Source organism: Cetorhinus maximus, chromosome 12, assembly GCF_964194155.1.
Source record: "Cetorhinus maximus chromosome 12, sCetMax3.hap1.1, whole genome shotgun sequence".
In the NCBI taxonomy this organism is placed as follows: domain Eukaryota; kingdom Metazoa; phylum Chordata; class Chondrichthyes; order Lamniformes; family Cetorhinidae; genus Cetorhinus; species Cetorhinus maximus.
This window is the reverse complement of record NC_135890.1, coordinates 24,366,301-24,385,313: the sequence shown is the minus strand read 5'-3', so window position 1 is coordinate 24,385,313 and position 19,013 is coordinate 24,366,301. Positions and strand designations below refer to the sequence as shown.

General features: G+C 39.4%; 2 protein-coding genes across 6 annotated transcripts in view; one reads left to right on the top strand and one right to left on the bottom strand.

The window, feature by feature from the left end:
* The window catches only part of rint1 (RAD50 interactor 1), a 46,698-nt gene extending 44,295 nt beyond the window's left edge, over positions 1 to 2,403 (top strand). For all 3 annotated transcript variants that reach the window (XM_078553186.1, XM_078553187.1, XM_078553188.1), the window contains 2 exons: positions 1 to 119; positions 1,966 to 2,403. In XM_078553186.1, the coding sequence (XP_078409312.1) occupies positions 1 to 119; positions 1,966 to 2,188 (342 nt within the window). In that variant the 3' untranslated portion in view covers positions 2,189 to 2,403. The remainder of the gene's footprint in view (positions 120 to 1,965) is intronic.
* Positions 2,404 to 12,258: 9,855 nt separating this feature from the next.
* The window catches only part of LOC144687296 (plexin-B2-like), a 234,654-nt gene continuing 227,899 nt past the window's right edge, over positions 12,259 to 19,013 (bottom strand). For all 3 annotated transcript variants that reach the window (XM_078553182.1, XM_078553183.1, XM_078553185.1), the window contains 5 exons: positions 16,124 to 16,271; positions 15,825 to 15,889; positions 14,896 to 14,971; positions 13,504 to 13,578; positions 12,259 to 13,100 (listed from right to left, as the gene is read on the bottom strand). In XM_078553182.1, coding sequence (XP_078409308.1) covers positions 12,996 to 13,100; positions 13,504 to 13,578; positions 14,896 to 14,971; positions 15,825 to 15,889; positions 16,124 to 16,271 — 469 coding nt within the window. In that variant the 3' untranslated portion in view covers positions 12,259 to 12,995. The remainder of the gene's footprint in view (positions 13,101 to 13,503; positions 13,579 to 14,895; positions 14,972 to 15,824; positions 15,890 to 16,123; positions 16,272 to 19,013) is intronic.

The window sequence follows — 19,013 nt, the reverse complement described above, 5'->3', positions numbered from 1 at the left end:
ATTATACTGGCAAATCACTTCAATGAAGGTGGATCAGCACAGCTGCAATTTGACATGACTCGGAATCTTTTCCCACTGTTTGCCCACTATTGCAAAAGACCAGAAAACTACTTCAAGCAGTATGTATGCTGAGTATGAGCTTAATATTTCCTGGCAGCGTCAGTTGATAGTACCGTATTTTAAGAAATTTTGTTGCTTAATGCAGAATCTAGTGTAAATAGGGCATCAATTTGAGTGAGGGGGGAGAGAAGGACCTTGATCAAATGCTAAATTAAGGCGGAATTATTAAAGTAAAAATATTCACATTCTTCTATTTTGAGATAATTGAGACATAACTGTTGTAACTTTAAAATTAAGTATGCTGACAAAGTATTTAAAAGCTTGTAAATGAGTGGCACTTAGAATCAGAAATTAAGGTGAAGGAGGCCAATTTAGCCCAGTCTGCCTGTGCAATCACGAGCTGCAAATTGGAGTTTCTAAAACTATCTTGTTCTTTCACCACACCCTTCCTTAAATATTAATCTTCCTTCTAAACTTGAAATCTAATTCAATAGCTACTCAATGTAATGTATTCTAATTTCCAATAACCTTGCACGTTTAAAAAAACTCAACTTCATCTTTTTGCTTCAATTATTAATCCTAATTGAATGTTCCCTTGTTACAAATTTACTAATAGAAATATCTTTCACTAATTGCCCCTTCAAAATTTTGAACACATCTGCTTCATCTCCTATTAGCCTCTTTTGCCACTGTGAACATGGCTGTAGTTTTTCTAAGATTCATTCCCATTCCTGGTGTCATCTCAGTAGATCTGCATCATGCCTTTTTTATGACTCCAGTATTGCTTCTATAATGTGGTGCCCAACACTACACACACTACTCCCAACTATCTCGTAAAGTTGCATCATCTTTTTAACTTTGTACCCGATACTCCAAGATATTAAACCTAGAATCCCATTTATCCATTTTCTGGTTTTTTTCCACTTGCAGTCCTGTAAAGATTTATGCCACATATTATGCTCATTCTATCTCTTTGTATTGGTTCTCTTGAGTTCTTCCTAATTTGTTATGATCAGCTAATATTGCTGCACCTTGTCATTTATGCATATGGAAATTGAGAACTCCCAACATAAGGCATGCTACTAATTATATCTTGCCAAACCGAGAACATCCATTCACTCATGCTCTCTGATGCCTTAACATTTTAATACATTTCCCTCTTAATATATATCCACTATTTTCTCTCCCCATACATTCTGCTCAAAAACTCAAAGTCCTTCTCTCACCTGCCTTTGATGAGACAAAATACTCAATCATTCGCTCTGGGATGTATTACATTCAGCAATTTCATATCAGTATATATATTTACATTGACTATTTTAAAGAAAACTAATTAAACAAATTACTTGTTGGTTAGTATAACTGTTCAGATGCTTCAAATTAACATTACATGCAAAAAATTTACTTTGCTGTTATTTATTTAAGCAAACCAGTTTTAATATTACCTGTTAGGTTGCCATCTAACCTCTTAATAGGTTGTTATAGACCCATATAATTAACTTTTCTATTGACAACCAGTCTTTTTCATACACTATACATTTTTACTTCTCTGTTTTTGATAAGTCTGGTTTTCTTGTTTATATTTTGCCTTAATTTTATTGGAATTACTTCTTGTATTTAACTTTTGGCATAACCTCCATATTTTAAGAATTCCTTCTCAACTTGACCACTGTTAGTTAAAAGCTCCCTGCTATTATTGGCCTGTTATTTCTCTGAATTGTCTAAAGATTCTCATGCATTTTGTAATTATATAAATGTCAGTCATTTAAGCTTATGTAATCTAGAGGTGTTTTACTTGATTGAAATAATTGTCTATAGTGTGAAAATTCAGTATTAATGAAACATTTATAATTAGAAGAATACTGAATGAGATGAAACGTTCTCAGACTTTTTTTTTCCCCCTAGAGTGAAAGAAGCTTGTGTCATCCTGAATCTGAATGTGGGTTCGGCTCTGTTGTTACGAGAAGTGCTACAAACTGCTTCTGGCAATATGACTGATGCAGTTGCCTACTCTGAACAGCCCACTGCAATAGCAGCTTTGAATGAAATTGGAGTTTATAAACTGGCCCCACAAGATGTTGAGATCCTGTTGAATCTAAGGACAAACTGGCCAAGTACAGGCAAATAAGTGAACCATTGATTAGCTGGAACATCATTGTTGCATTTAAAAATGAAGCATATAATTGATGTGACTCAACAGTGGTGTGTTTAGAAGGATAATGAGAAGAGGAGATGGACGTAAATGGACATGAATCAAACTTGTGAATTAAGCAATGACTAGAAATGCCAATCCAGAATGTTCTGTGTTAAGTCCTATTGAATTAAAAATTATTGTACTAAAAATAGAGTCTATGCATTTTAAAAGGACTATACTGAGTACACAAACATCTGAGAAAGTGTTTTTGTTGAGTCTTTCACGTGATGTGAGCATCGCTAAAAATGCCAATGATGTTTCTCATCCCTAACTGCCTTTGAGAAGGTGATGATGAGCCACCTTCTTGAACTGCTGCAGACCATCTGGTGTGGCTACACTCACTGCTGTTAGGGAGGGGGTTCCAGGTTTTTGACCAGCGACCGTGAAGGAACCGCAATATAGTTCCAAGTCAGTATGGTGTGTGGCTTGGACAGGAACTTGCAGATAGTGGCGTTCCTGTGCTTCTGCTGCCCTTCTAGGTGATAGAAGCTGTGGGTTTGGAGTTGTTTTGGAAGGAGGCTTGGTAAGTTAATGCAATACATCTTGTACATGGTGCTCTTGCTGTCACTGTGCTCCAGTGGTGAAGGGAGTGAATGTTTAAGGTGGTTTGGGCTGCTTTGTCCTGAATGATATCAAGTCTCTCGTATTGTTCGAGCTGTGTTTATCCAGGCAAATGCAGAGTATTTCATCACACTCCTGACTTGTGCCTTATGGATGCTGGACAGACTTTGTGGAATCAGGAGGTGGGTTATCCACTGCAGACTCTGACCTGCTATTGTAGTGTCTAGTCCAGTTTCTGATCAATGGTAGTCCCCAGGATGTTGATAGTGGGGGATTCAGTAATGGTAATACTGTTGAATGTCAATGCAAGATGATAGGTTTTCTCTTATTGAAGATGGTTATTGCCTGGCACGTGTGGCGTGAATGTTGTCTAGTTCTTGCTGCATATTGGCATGGACTGCTTTAGCATCTGAGGAGTTGTGAATGGTACTGAACACTGCAATCATCAGTGAAACCCTCACTTCTGACCTTATGATGGTCAGAAGATCACTGATGAAGCAGCTGAAGATGCTGGGCCTTGGACATATGGGATGCCCTGGGACTAAGATGATTGACATCCAACAACCATCTTCCTTTGTGCTAGGTATGACTCCAAACAGTGCAGAGCTTCTCCCCCACCAATTCCCATTCACTTCAATTTTGCTAGGGCTTCTTGAAACCACACTTAGTCAAATACTGCCTTGATGTCAAGGGCAGTCACTCTTGAGTTCAGCTCTTTAGTCCATGTTTAGACAAAGGCGATAATGAAGTCAGGAAAGGATGGCCCTGGCAAAATCCAGTGAGCATTGTGAGGTTATTGGTGTGTAAGCGCCACTTAATAGCACTGTCACCGACACCTTCCCCTGCTTTGCTTGAGCGTAGACCGATAGCCTAGTAATTGTCCACAATGGATTTCTCAGTTTTGTGCACAGGACATACCTGGGAAATTTCTCATATTGTTGGGTACATACCAGTGTTGTAGCTGTACTGAAATGGCTTGGCAGGGTTGTGGTTAGTTCTGGAGCACAGGTCTTCAGTATTATTGCTAGGATATCGTCAGGGCCCACAGAGCCTTTGTTGTATCCAGTGCTGAAGTTGGTTACAAATGCTTCAGCCTTGACTTTTGCACCAATGTGCTGGGCTCCCCCCATCATTGAGGATGGGGATTAATTTTAGTGGGTATATAAATAGCAAAGGATGGTTTCGATCCATCGACCTCTGGGTTATGGGCCCAGCACACTTCCGCTGCGCCACCCTGCTACACATTAGGATGGGGATTAATGTAGAACTCCTCCTCTTAGTTGTTTAATTGGTTGTGGGATCACTTAGCTCTGTCTATTGTACACACTACTTCTGTTCAGTATGCATGTAGTCCTTTGTAGCTTCAGAAGGTTGGCACATTATTTTAGATGTTATGAAATAATACTATATTTATAGAATGAGAAATTGTGTTAAATGCATATCAGTTTAGCCCATTCATGTCCCAGAACATTTCTGTCATGTATACCTTGTAAAATACTAACAGCAAGGTTATTATGTAAAGGTTACTACGAGAGGACATTGTGTCTGGACCAGTTTACATTGAGGTTTATTGTAACTGAGGTGACCATTATGAGGATGGTTAGTTAAGCTTGTACCTATTCCAGTGTGTCATTGCTTCTATCCACTTACTGTGTATTAAATCTATTTGGCAGTTTTTAGCCTCGGCCTGAGATTAGTGAAGTATTTGTTGCTTCTAGCCTACAGGTAGTGGTACAGCAGTGAAGACTCAGATAGGCTACAAATTAACTATAGGGAATGTGAAAGCACTTTCCAGGTCATTAGGAGCAAGAGCTCACCTATGGGAGTTCAATGAGATGCACTAGAGTACTGAGGTGAGAAATTGCGGAGTTAGTCTATCGTAAATGCACCAGTATGCTCCTGGCATTTAAATTTTAATGGAATAATTTTAGCCTAACCTGCTTGATGAAAAAGTAAAATAGTGATATCTAAAATGGGCAGTCAACCTAATTGTCAGTTTCCTGGCAGATATTGTAAAGATTATCACCCCAGAGTTAAATTTGATCCCTTTTTATCCATACTTTCAAAAAGAGTGCAGCTCATTATGAAACTTATCCTGTACCACTTGTACTCTGCCGCTATGTGTATTTTGGCTGTCCTTCTTGAACGCATAAACCATTGCATTTTATATTTGTAACCACGACAGAAGAAGGGAAAAAAAGCAGGACGTGGTCCAAATGTTCCACACTCATACCGAGAAACAGAAGATCATGAGAAGTATTATAGGCCATCAGATTACACTAGGCAAGAAAATAAAGCAACAAACTCCTAAGTCATAACCCCATAGAACCAACAAAGCAGTAAATCCTAATGAAGTCTGTGGAGACGCAATTAAGTGCAGGGCAAACCATCCCCCGGACAGTCCAACAACACAGCAACAATGAAATTAGTTCAGCAGCCAAACTGCAACAATAAGAATGAAAGCCATAAACAATTATAGTTGCTACGCATTGTGTGTTAACCAAACAGTTAAGGAAGCTATTAGACTAATAGTTCAGTGTAATTTCATCTTGAGAGCCACCAGGTTTGTCTGCCTCAGTGAGTAGTGTAATTAAGAGGCAACAACTCAGCTGACAGGTGCCCTGGGACCACACGAATCATCTTTACAATGGAGTTAGATGATTCCAACCTGTTGGTTTATCCAAGTGGCTGAATCTATTGGTATCAGCTTAATCAGCAATTAAGCACAACAGCAGCAGCTTCCATGTGAAAGTGGACAGGATTGAGTAATATTGTACTTGATCCTCTGCTTAAAGATTCCTTTCTGTGGCTGAAATTGTAAGTTTATTAATGATGCTCACTGACTGCATAGAGTTGGAGAGATTTTCTAGATGATCTATGTTCCAGTAGTACTAGTTGTAATAATGAGGGACTTTTTCTATGGAAATAAAAGTTGCTAGAATGCAGCCAGGATCTTTTCCTTAATCATTCTAAGATACAATGCTAGTTCAGGCTCTGCATAATGAAGCAGGATATGCAAGTGAAAGCAGAATACTTGTGAAATGGTACCTAAAATCTGGTTAGATTCAAATTGAAAACTTAATGAAAGAGCTCAACACCAACAAACATTGTAATATTGAAACCACTGAACTTTCCAAATACATACACATACTTAGTCTAACCTGTTGTACAGTAAAGAGAACTACAGAAAAGCTGATCTAGTGTCAAGCAGCTATCATCTCTGTTTTAAGGTTGTCTGGAGGCTTGTGTGGTTGAACATAAACTGTTTATTATTAACAGGCAACTATTTACATATGTCGAAGGTATAGGCCTAACTAGGTGCTATCTTCATACCAACTTCCCTCAGACTCGCTCGACACAGTCTACCATCATGTGACTACATCATAATATGGCAGTACTGTTTCCCCAGTCCCACATTAACCCTTATTAACCTGAACATCCTTATACGACACCTCCTCTGGAGTCCTTAACCAAATATCTTTCCAATATATTTCCATGCTACACCTTCCCCGCCCCCCCCCCCGCCCCAAGTCCCTGACTTTACAAATTCAGACAGTCAGAAGACTTTACAACTTCCAGATTTCATTCTCTTCCCATTCAGACGAGTGATAGGCACAGTTGTTTCAGGCTGACTTTGTTGGTTTGGAATTGAAATTGTAGTACTTGGTTTCAAATACTCCCATCTTCTTTCATCAGATAGCATAAGCTATCCTGTTGCTTCTGGAAGGAATGGACTCGGGTATTTTTCCTGGAAGTTGGCGTTTCAAAAAAAAAAAAATGGAACCTTTATTTCCACTTGTTTAACAATTTTAGCCAAATCTTTGTTTACTCTCATTTTTCAGTTCCTTTGCAAGCCTATTAGTCTTTTCATTCAGCTCAGCAACTACTCTGGTAAGTTCAGTTGTCTTTTTTTCAGTTATCTGCAGAATCCTTATACAAGCTTAACAACGTCACCTGGGTATTCAGTTCCTTTCAGAGTCTTTCTTCCATGGTCACTGACTCTTAGACTCTTTCAATTCACCCACTAGAACCTCTGCTTTTTAAGTCTGGATTTGCTCTTCAAACTGTGCATCTCATGATCTTCGGATTGGATCAAAGTTCAAGAATTTCATTGCCCTTATCACGTTGAAGTTCCAACATTTCATCAGTTTTGGTTGTTAATTCTGCAATCAACCAACTGTTAAGATTCATCAGCAATTCCTTCTTCTGTTCCAAGCATTTTTCATGGCACCTGAGACTTCTGATACTTGAAGTTCAAGTTCTAATGTTTCATTAGCAAACTCATCTTCCGTACACAATAGTTGGTTCTCTACACTGAACAGATTTCCTTAGCAGAGCCCAAATCCTCTGCGCTATCCTTCAAGTTCACATTCTGTAAGTTTATTTCAGCTAGTTGTTTCCGAGACACTCCGTGCTCCTATGTGAGAAGTTCTACTTTTCCTTGACATTCAAGGTTCTAGATTTTCATTTCAGCCATGCCATTTTACAACTCAATAGTTCTCAGTAAATTTGAGGCAAAGGCAGCTTTTCCTTCTAGCTCCATGATCTTCAACGCCGAATGTACATTTTCCAATCCTATTTCTGTCTTTTCTTTCTCCACTTGCAGGAAAGCTTTGTCCTTGTTCTTCATTTTGGTTTTACTGTTGGCCAGGTGTGTCTCCGGCAAAGTCTTGTTTAAGTTCTATAATCGTGCTACTCATGACTTCAGTATCCACTCTCAGCTTATAAAGCTAGCTTTTCCTTTCTCTTTTCCATTCAGCTGCTTCTTCAGCCTACTAATATCCATGTTTATCTCCTCTTTCAACTGGGTATGCTGCAAAAGTGGTAGAGAACTCTTTCTGACTGTTGAACTGGAGGTACAAGTTTTCTACTTTTTGTTGCTCCTGTACACAAGATTTCTTTCTCTCCTGCAGTCTTTCTCTTTGCAGTTCAACCTCTGTATACTTTTTCATCATTTTTTCCATGCGCTCATCCTTTTTGCCCATGGCATTAACTAACTTATTATCCATTTCTTCATATATAATGTTTTTCCAAGTTTTCTTCCAAATGTCCAACTGTTTTCTTTAGCTCTGCAGTCTCTTTCTTGTACCTTTTGATTTCCTCCTGGAATATTGAACATTGCTGTGTCTTCTCTGCTAACTGGTTCTTCGGTTCTTTCAGAGTGACATTAAATTCATTTTGCTTTTCTTTGTAATCTTCCAGAGGAACAAACTTTGACCCAAGAGATCCTTGTAGCATGTGAAGGTTCTTCACTAGGTTTTCCTTTTCTTTGTGAAGCTCAATTCATGAGTATTATTGTAATTCAACAGAGTTGTCTTGACTTTTTTCTGCTGTCTCCATTTCTTCATGCTGCTGAAGGGTTATGTACTCCTTTTGCATTTGATCTTGAAGGATGATTAACTGTTCTTTCAACTTATTGTTGACCTCTTGCCAACTCATGCTGCGCTTCAGTGCATTGCTTTATTGCTACTGATAGTTCCAATGCAGCTTTTTCTGAAATAATAGTCAACATCTTTTTTAACTCGATGTTTTTCCAGGGCCACATATTGATCCTTCATAGTGTCTGTCAGGGCAGCGACTTCTTTGAGTACCTTTTCTGCCTGGCTGTACTTCTGGTTGCGTTCTTCCAACTCAACTTTGATACAAACATTTTCCTGTGGAATAGCTTCATTTTTTGCAGTTTTTGTTGCTTTTGGGTTATATCAAATAACCTTCTTTAATTCACAGCCATCTGCTCAATCCACAGTGCCACCTGCTGTTGCAGTATGGGTACTATGTCAGCATTTTCAAAAAGCCCAATTTTTAAGCCTTTCAGCTGCTTTTCTTTCCTCTGCACTAAACTCTTTGGCTTGTGTGCTTCATTGCTCTGACATGGTCTGCACCCATCTTGTGTTTTGCCTGAGTATTGTTTCCCTCAACCTGGGGTCTCCTTGCCCTTTTGGTGCTTTATTGGATAAGGCCCGTGTTCTCTAAATTGGGAGTTTAAAATAGTTGTTAAAGGTTTTTAATACCTCACCAAATGTGGTTGAGGATTCATATATACCTTGTCTTATTACCTTGACGACAATTTCATCAAATAAGTATAAGAATGTATTAACTTGTACTTCTTCTGATTTCCTACTTAAACCTGATGTACTCCTGTAATTAAATTTTTTCTTCTCCATGGCACCCGATTTTGTATCTGGTTTGGCCCTTGCATGAGCTCAAATTAGGTCTGGTAATTTTAATTTATGTTTTTCAGAATAGGAGAGTACAGCTTTAATTTTTTTCCAAATGGTGCCATAATAACCGGTGTTCCCCTTTCTGCCCACACTTTTCAGGTTTCAGCGGGCTCCTGTTGCAATATTGGAGCCGTCTTTAAAGCTTTGCAGTTCTGCAGAAAACCTTTTAAACGAACATTTTTGGCCAGCAATTGCTTCTCTGAGCTTGGAAAATCGATTTGAAGGTGATTTTATTTTTGTTCTGCCTTCTGTTTTAAACTCTTTTTCATTCATTCAAAATCAATCACCACGTGGTAAGGTGCCGACTCCAGACCTGGTTGCAGCATTCTTACAGCTGTACTGGTTAAATAATAGATATGATCTGCCTAATTAATGCCTTGATTGTTTTCAAATGTTAGTTCAACGAATTTTGCTCACTCTTGTGATCTGGCTAGGTCCTTTGACTCTGCTCTATCTGGTCTGAAACTCTTTCGAGTTATCAACAGTCACAGATTGCAACTCTTTTTTTTGAGTACAAATGAACATCCACGTGCTCTGCTGGAATCCTTTTCAGCTGCACAATGGATTTTCTTTCTGCCCTTCAGCATCCATGCCTGCAAAGGAGCTTTTTTTTGGGCAATCTCCAGCCATGTCTTCCATTTAGGCTCACTTCGCTCAGGTCTGACTGCAACTTTTCAGTCACTGGTATTTTGGGGTTCTTCAGCAGTTGCCACTATATTGTAAGGTTGTTTGGTGCCTCACTTAGAGGTCTGGAGGCTTGTGTGGTTGAACATAAACTGTACATTAGTAACTGGTATCTCTGAGGTATAGCCCTAACTAGGTGCTATCTTCTTTCAGACTCTCTCAATGCAGTCTGTCATGTGACTTTCTACATCATAATGTGGGTAGTACTATCTCAAGTCCCACCTTACTAACCCGAACACCCTTATACTACAATCTTGGAAATGATAATCAACATCCTTCTCAATCCATGGACAGCTATCCATTATGATAAATAAACTATGATTATATAGTCAAGGATAAAAGAGCACGAGGAGAGCGGAGACACAGAATAAAAGAGCACAAGGATAGCAGAGACACAGGATAAAAGAGCGCGAGGAGAGTTCCGGGGAGCAGAGTCGGAGGGCGGAGTTCCAGAGAGGTGAGTATGAAAACCTTACCTCCGGGATTCGTGGACCTCGGGTCTTAAAAAAAAATTAAAAGTGGCGTCACGGTAAATCTGTGCCCTGATTGGCTGGTAGAGAATCTACACTGAATTTGAAACTAAAACATTGTTAAACTAATTAAACCAAATAAATTAATAACTTAATTAATAAGTAGAGGATATCTAGACCAGAATCAGGGGATTACTGTTCTTAGAATTTAGCATTTATAGTAGAAATCTAGCCTTAGTGAATGTATAGTTAATAAGGAGTCAATAAGCAGTTATTAGATTTAAATTAATTTATTAAATAGTTCTAGAAATGGCAGTTGCTGGGGTGAAGTGCTTCACCTGTGGGATGTGGGAAATCTGTGACGCTTCAAGTGTCCCGGACAACTACATCTGCAGGAAGTGTACCCAATTGCAGCTCCTCACAGGCCACATGGATCAGTTGGAGCAGCAGTTGGATGCACTTAGGAGCATTCAGGTGGCGGAAAGTGTCATTGACAGGAGTTTTAGAGACGTGGTCACACCCAAGGTACAGACAGATAGATGGGTGACCGCTAGAAGGGGCAGGCAGTCAGTGCAGAAATCCCCTGTGGCTGTCCCCCTCTCTAACAGGTATACCATTTTGGATACTGTTGGGGGGGGCGGGGATGGCCTATCAGGGGAAAACAACAGCAGTAGCACCAAGGCTGTCTCTCTGTTGTTCAGCGGGGGGTGGGGGTGGGGGGGTCAAAGCACAGAAGAGCAATTGTCATAGGGGACGCTATATTCAGGGGCTCAGATAGGCGCTTCTGTGGTCGTGAAAGAGACACCAGGATGGTATGTTGCCTCCCTGGTGCCAGGGTCCAGGATGTCTCTGATCGGGTACGGGACATTCTGAAGGGGGAGGGAGAACAGCCAGAGGTCATGGTACACATTGGTACTAACGACATAGGCAAGAAGAGTGATGAGGTCCTGCAGCAGGAGTTCAGGGAGTTAGGCAGAAAGTTAAAAAACAGGACCTCTAGGGTTGTAATCTCAGGATTACTCCATGTCATGTGTGCCAGTGAGGCTAGAAATAGGAAGATAGTGCAGCTGAACACGTGGCTGAACAGATGGTGTAGGAGGGAGGGTTTCCGATATCTGGATCAGTGGGATCTCTTCCGGGGCAGGTGGGACCTGTACAAGAAGGATGGGTTGCATCTAAACTGGAGGGGCACCAATATCCTGGCTGCGAGGTTTGCTAGTGTCACTCGGGAGGGTTTAAACTAGTATGGTGGGGGGGCGGGAACCAGAGCAATAGGTCAGCAGGTGAAATAAATGACTGGGAACCAGTGAATATGGCCAGTAGGACTAAGAGGAAGGGCAGGCAGGGAGAAATTACTGAACACAGTGGGACTGGAGGTCTGAAATGCATTTGTTTCAATGCGAGAAGTATAACAGGCAAGGCAGATGAGCTTAGAGCTTGGGACTATGATGCTATTGCTATTACAGAGACTTGGTTGAAGGATGGACAGAATTGGCAGATAAACGTTCAAAGATTTAGACATTTCAGACAGGATAGAGAGGGATGTAGAAGAGGTGGGGGAGTTGCACTGCTGGTTAAGGGGAATATCACAGCTGTACGACAGGAGGACACCTCGGTGGGCTCGTGCAGCGAGGCAATATGGGTAGAGCTCCGGAATAGGAAGGGTGCAGTGACTGAAGGAGTATAGACATCAAAACTGCTGGGTGAATCATAGTCACATTTTACTCATCCAGTCTTGTGGTTATGACTGCACGATGCAGAAAAAATAGCAAATGATTTATGTCATGCAGAGTAGTCATTCGAAGGATTTGAATTACTGGTACATGATCAGTAATTTATATGTTTCAAGTGAAAAATGGAATACAAACATCAGGTCTGCACCTAACATACACAAATTAGGTTCTTAATCTCTGCATTAACTAAAACTCACCCCAGCCATTTGGTTGGGGTTTAGTTGGTCCTGCCAGAATAAACTGACGGATTTTCAGCATTCATGGGCAACTTCAGTCAGCACACTTCTGCTTTCCCTATATTAAATATAAATAAAACCCCTCATCAAATCACAACATAAATAAAAAGCTGAATTTATTTGCCATACCATCTCCCAAATTATATCAAAAATATCAAAAGACATTTCAGTAGTCACTAGCTCTATTTGTAAAAAAAACCCTCTAAAATGTAATTTTAACATAAATTTACAGGCATTCTCTACTTGGTCTTTACATACAATTAAGAAATGCTTTCCAGAGTTTCTATCTTAATCTTGATGCCAATTTGAACAAGATAAAATGATAAGTATAAAAATCATGCCATTTTCATTGTAACAATTAGCTAGAAAATGTATCAGAATGCACATAAATGGCAGTACTGTTATTAATGGTTGTAATATGAAATTTCAAAAAGGTTGCTATTAACAATGAAGCATTAGATTAGAAGGCAACATACTGCACTGTACAAGTCTCAACCCACTATGATAGCAGAGTTTAACATAATTGTGGGCCAAATCATAAAAGCATTTTTAGGGCTCAGATAATTTATATTCTTTAAAATAAAAATGTAGTTCAGTACAAGATGATCTCATATCAGCAACTAGGTTGTTTACATTTTTACTTGACAATTCTCCACAGGTTTTATAGACCAAGTTTATAATACAATATTATAGAATATTAGTTAATTTACAAAATAATGGACTTCAAGCTTTGAATTAAGAACTGCAAAGGTGATCAGCAGAGTAAAAATAACACTATTTTCTTTTCTAGGTAATAAAATTTAACATCTGAGCTTCCATTACGTAAAATGGTCATGTCAAAGGTCCGTTGTTTTATTCTCAAGTGCAGCTGCTATTTGCTGCAATCGGACAGAGAGCTGCATCTTTTGTGCTGCTTGGTCTTCTTCTAAGGCATTTATTATCTGTAAAGCCAAGGAATGTCATAATATTAATACTGAAATGAAACTACAGATTGAAATTGCACTTCCTGTCATATATCACATCACAAATCTCCTTACATTGATATGCATTCATTAAATCTCGAAGAAAAATGAATCTAATGTAATATAAAAACATACTTAGTGAACATGAAAAACAAATAATTTATGAGCAAAATTCTAATGAGCATCAGTCATCTTTCAGTATTCAAAGTATTCACAATTCAATTGGTACATTTTGATGCAGTTGTACCATGTTTATATATCTGGCAGCAAGAGTAGATTAAAACTTAAGTGACAATTGTTTAAAATTACTCAAATTGATAAAGGTAATGAATATATGCAGTAATCAAAACACACAAGCATCATTATTAAAACAAGAACTCACCTTGTCATAGTATTTGTTTGTGTATTGGTATAACTGATGCAATGCTACCATCGTATTCAGTTTGTCTGTATGAGCCTGGAAAATAACCAAACAAGCATTGACATCTCTTGAAGCACACCTCAGCTATAGCACTAACAACATTTTCCTTTTATATTTGTTTAAGATCCACAACTTGAACTTTGATATCATGGGAACACATGTAGGTGTATAAACAGCAATGGCTATACTTTCTTTCTCTATACCATCACCCCAAGGTCCCATGGATCTACACTAGGCTTCCTCCATCTCCATATCTTCATGCTGACTTTAGCAAGGTCATCTGGAGGAAAAAAAATCAGTTTTCTCACACATTCCAATTAAATCCAGCACAACCTCCACCCTTAAGCAACTGAAACTCTAATCCATGTCCTTATCACTTTCAAACTCAACATCACCAACATTCTGCTCGTTACCCAAATCTATTCCACATATCCTGTTCTGCATTAAATCCCACTTGTTCATCGCTCTGCTTTTACTCGATTCAGGTCCAGCAATGCTTCACATTTAAAATCTTTGATTTTGCTTATAAAGCTACTCATGTCCTTGTCAAATGCACTTTGTAATCTCCTCCAGCCCCAAATCCTTTCCTGAATGCGTCGTTCCTCTGAATCCAACCTTTGTGCATTCCTCTCTTTTCACTGGAAGAACAGTGATCAGTCAGTGCAATCCTCTTCTTTGGACCTTCCTACCTAAGCCTCTCTACCTTTCTCCCCATTTTGAAAAACGTGAGTTGACCCATCTCTTCATCCATACCGATGCACATACCTCCTAACCTCCCTTTTCCTTCCTTTATGAAGTAGGGGTGCTCATTGTGTTAGACATGTTACATAAATGCAAGTTATTTATCTGAGGAGTCAAAGAAAGATTGGATGCACCATTATCTTGTTTATTCTGTTGAATTGAGATTTTAAATTATTTTGAAACGCTGCATATTTTATGAATTTTAGCTGACATTGAATATATATATTTAATCCAGGTAAAAAATGTCACTTATTTGAACAGAATTTATTAAGTCCACAGAAAAAAGGATTATTGAAAATCCATGCAAATCAGAGTCGAAAGGGTATCATCGCTATAACTTATTGATATTAAGAATATCTAAGGGAGGTAACAAAGAAAATTTTTCTGGGTCTGTACCCAGGAGCATTGTCAGAATATTCTGCGGGTTTCTTTACAGGCACGTTATGGCAAATCTCCCCACCCTGTTTATGATTTGCTTTGCATTCACTTACTTAGGTGATCCAGTGAATCTGGCCACTGACTCAGGAAATCTCACCTAATATTTTCAGCAATTCAGAGTTTGGATTACACATCATCCAATCGCAAGAAAGGTCAAAAACAGATCAAACTTACTCTTGAGACCTCAGCTAAGTGTGTGTTCATATCTTGATCACTGACTTGCACCATCTGACGAATACCTTTGTAATAGCTGTTCAACAAAAAGAGGGAAAAAATTATCAGCCCATACACAGGGTTCATAATAAATCTAAATCAGCCTTCCAACTACAAACCTGGACTGTCCCAGAGCAAGGTAAGAACAGGTCAGTTTGAAACAGTCTCAAGTACTAAGAATTCTCTTCCATTTCAACAGCCTTGCACCAGCAGTTCTCTTGAAATCTCCTTGTCTCAGCTATCCGAAGGAAAGCCAGCAAAATTTCCCGACCCCCCTACCTCACCAAAGTGCATAGTTCCCAGGATGTCCTCATCACATCGTGGTTATTGACAGTAAGTACTGTAAGTACCCTGTAACAATGTAAAGAGACTTAAGAAACTACATGGATTTTTTTATTTTAAAAAAAGGAAAAAATGACCACTGTAATAGGAATTAAACTGAAAGCCCATTAGGGGCTTTACATTTGCTCTACCCAAAATAGGATATCAATTTAGGGGCCGAGCTTTTTTGCGTTATGAAGGACACCTATTAAAACTGATTGCAAGTATACTTATGTCCTGAAATTCTCTGCCTTTGAAAGGTCTTTACGATTTCCCTACATCTTCTCCCATTAACCTTGCAGCATCTAAAATATTCTACTTGGTTAGGAAGATCTCAACTAATCCCATCAGGAAAAATCAACCTTGCAAGTTAAAGAAAACTTTTCCCAAACGAATAAAGTAAATCTAAATCTCAAGTTGAACTGAAAACAGAATGAGAACTTTAGACAATCCAGTAAATAAATGGTAGCTACCAAAGGTGACTGAATATTGAACCTTAAAGTAAAATTGTTTGAAGCTTATACTTAGTTTCTCTAAGCTTGACAAATTTATGTTTTTTTCCCACTTACTCCTCCACCATTTTCTTGTATGCGAAAATTTCTCTTGCATAAAGTAGCTTGTTGCTTGGAGAGTCCTAAAGATTAGAAATATACATCTTAAATGAGCAAATGCAATAAATTTGTTACCACAGTAATAGATAATTATGTACATGAAGTAAATTTAGAAATACAGTTTTATGTATTCCTGGATAATTATTTTAAAAATCAGGGATGAAATTGATAGCTTCACCACTACCTTGCATCTCTGAAGCAAAGGTTTTCCAATTGTTTAAGATTTTCATTTTTGCTGTTGAAGTTGAGATACTTACTCTGCTCAATTTGTGATCAGTCTTCGTGCAAGCATCCATGAGGGTCTGTGCAATGACCGATAAGGACGCATCTACAACTTCGTTAACTTTCACATCAAAAATGAAATGTGGGTTTTTCAGTATGTTTACCCAGAACCTTAATGGCAAACTGTGGAAAAAATTGATATCTCTTAATTATTTGATAAAAATCAGTGGACATTTATAGGAGAAAGACAAGTATTCCACAGTATTTTATATGTTTAATTTTTCCCCTCAGTTCAGTTCCACCCTGTGCCACACACCTATTTTCAGCTAACAGGAAGGTCTCTGACAATGCTGTTTTATAACAGGCCACTCAAATGTATCCACTCTTTCAATATATATTTTCTGTATACAAGAATGATCAATGCTAGTCAGACTTTGAAATAAAGAAGACAAGTTAAGTTCAAGTGTCCCAAAATAGCTAGTGTTAGCAAGATAGGAATTAAGATATTCATTAGATTACCATAATGATTGCCATACAAACCGTTTACCCACAGTTTTAAAAAAAAATTTCATTACACTATTTAGGAAGAGTATAAAAAGTAATTTGCCACACACAGCAGCCCTTAAGTGAAAGTGACTGGCCAGTTCCTATTCGATCAGGATTCAATTTGATATGATTATCTTTGGGGGTGAATATATTGGGCAATCCAGATGATCTGGAAAGACAGATACATCTCCCACACCCAGGAAATCACTGCAATCCTATCCTACAGCCCATTATCCAACAGAAAACTGTTCATAAAAAGTGTCCCTAAATTGTGAAATATAACTTACTCATGATCCCAAGTCTATATGTATGTGGTACATACTGCTGCCACTATGCATCAGTATTAGAGAAGGTGATTGTTTAAAGGTGGTGGATGGGGCGCAGATCAAGTGAGCTGCTTTGTCCTGGATGGTGTTGAGCTTTGAGTGTTGTTGGAGCTGCACTCATCCAGGCAAGTGATGAGTATTCCATCACACTCTTGACTTGTGCCTTGTAGATGGTGGACAAGATTTGGGGAGTCAGGTGGTGAGCTACTCGCTGCAGAATTCCCAACCTCTGACCTGCTCTTGTGCCAGCTGTACTTATGTGGCTGGTTTAGTTAAGTTTCTGGTCAATGGTAATCCCCAAAATGTTGATAGTGGGGGATTCAGCAATGGTAATGCCATTGAATGTCAAAGGGAGATGCCTGGATTTTCTCTTGTTACAGACAATCGTTGCCTGGCACTTGCATGGTGAAAATATTAATTGCCACTTATCAGCACTAGCCTGAATGTTGTCCAGGTCTTGCTGCATATGGATATGGACCATATCTAGCGAGTTGCAAATGGTGCTGAACATTGTGCAAAAATCAGCAAACCTCCCCCACTTCTGACCTTAGGCTGGAGGAAAGTTCATAGATGAAGTAGCTGAAGATGGTTGGGCCTAGGTCACTACCCTGAGGAACTCCTGCAGTGATGTCCTGGGACTGAGCCAATTGGCTTTCAAAAACCACAACCATCTTCCTTTGTGCTAGGTTTGACTCCAACCAATGGACAGTTTTACCCCGATTTCCATTGACTCCAGTTTTATTAGGGCTCCTTAATGCCACAGTCAAATGCTGCCTGATGTCAAAGACAGTCACTCTCACCTCACATCTCGAGTTCAGCTCTTTTGTCCATGTTTGGACCAAAGCTGTAATGAGGTCGAGAGCCATGTGGTCTAGGCAGAAGCCAAACTGAGTGTCAGTAAGCAGCTCATTGCTGTGTCAGTGCTACTTGCAGCACTGTTGACGACATTATCCATCACTTTGCTGACATCAAAAGTAGACTAAGGGGCTAGTAATTGGCCCAGATTTGATTTGTCCTGCTTTTTTTGTGGACAGGACATACCTGGGCAACTTTCATATTGTTGGTTAGATGCCAGTATTGTAGATGTATTGCAACCGCTTGGCTAGGGGTGCAACTAGTTTTGGAACACAAGTCTTCAGTACTATTGCTGGAATGTTGCCAGGGCCCATAGCCTTTGCAGTATCCAGTGCCTTTAGCCATTTCTTGATATCAGTGGAGTAAATCAAATTGGCTGAAGGCTGTCATCCGTGATGCGGCGGACCTCAGGAGGCCAAGATGGATCATCCACTAAGCACTTCTGGCTGAAGATGGTTGCAAATGCTTTGTCTTTTGTACTGATGTGCTTTGCTGCCTCATCATTGAGAATGGGGATATTTGTGGAGCCTCCTCCTCCAGTTAGTTGTTGCGCTGTCTGCCACCATTCATGACTAGATGTGGCAGGACTACAGAGCTTAGATTTAATTGGATGGCTGTGGGATTGCTTAGCTTTGTCTATTGCATGCAGCTTCCACTGTTTAGCATGCAAGTAGTCTTGTATTGCCGTTTCACCTCATTTAAGCTATGCCTGATGCATCTCCTGGCATGCTCGCCTACACTCTTCAATGAACCAGAGTTGATCCCCTGGCTTAAAGGTAATGGAAAAGTGGGGGATATGCTGGGCCATGAGGTTACAGATTGTGGTTGAATACAATTATGCAACGGATGACAGATCACAGCACCTCATGAATGCCCAGTTTCGAGGTGCTAGATCTGTTCTGAATCTATCTCATCTTGCACAGTAGTAGTGCCACACAATATGATGGACGGTATTCTCATATATATGAAGGAAGAGACTTCATCTCCATAAGGACTGTGTGGCGGTCACTCTTACCAATCCTATCATGGACAGATGCATCTGGTAAATTGATAAGGATGAGGTCAAGTAGCTTTTTCCCTCTTGTTGGTTCCCATAGGCCCAGACTAGCAGCTATGTTCTTTAGGACTCAGCCAACTCGGTTCGCAGTGGTGCTATCGAGCCACTCTTGGTGATTGGCATTGAAGTCCCCCACCCTGA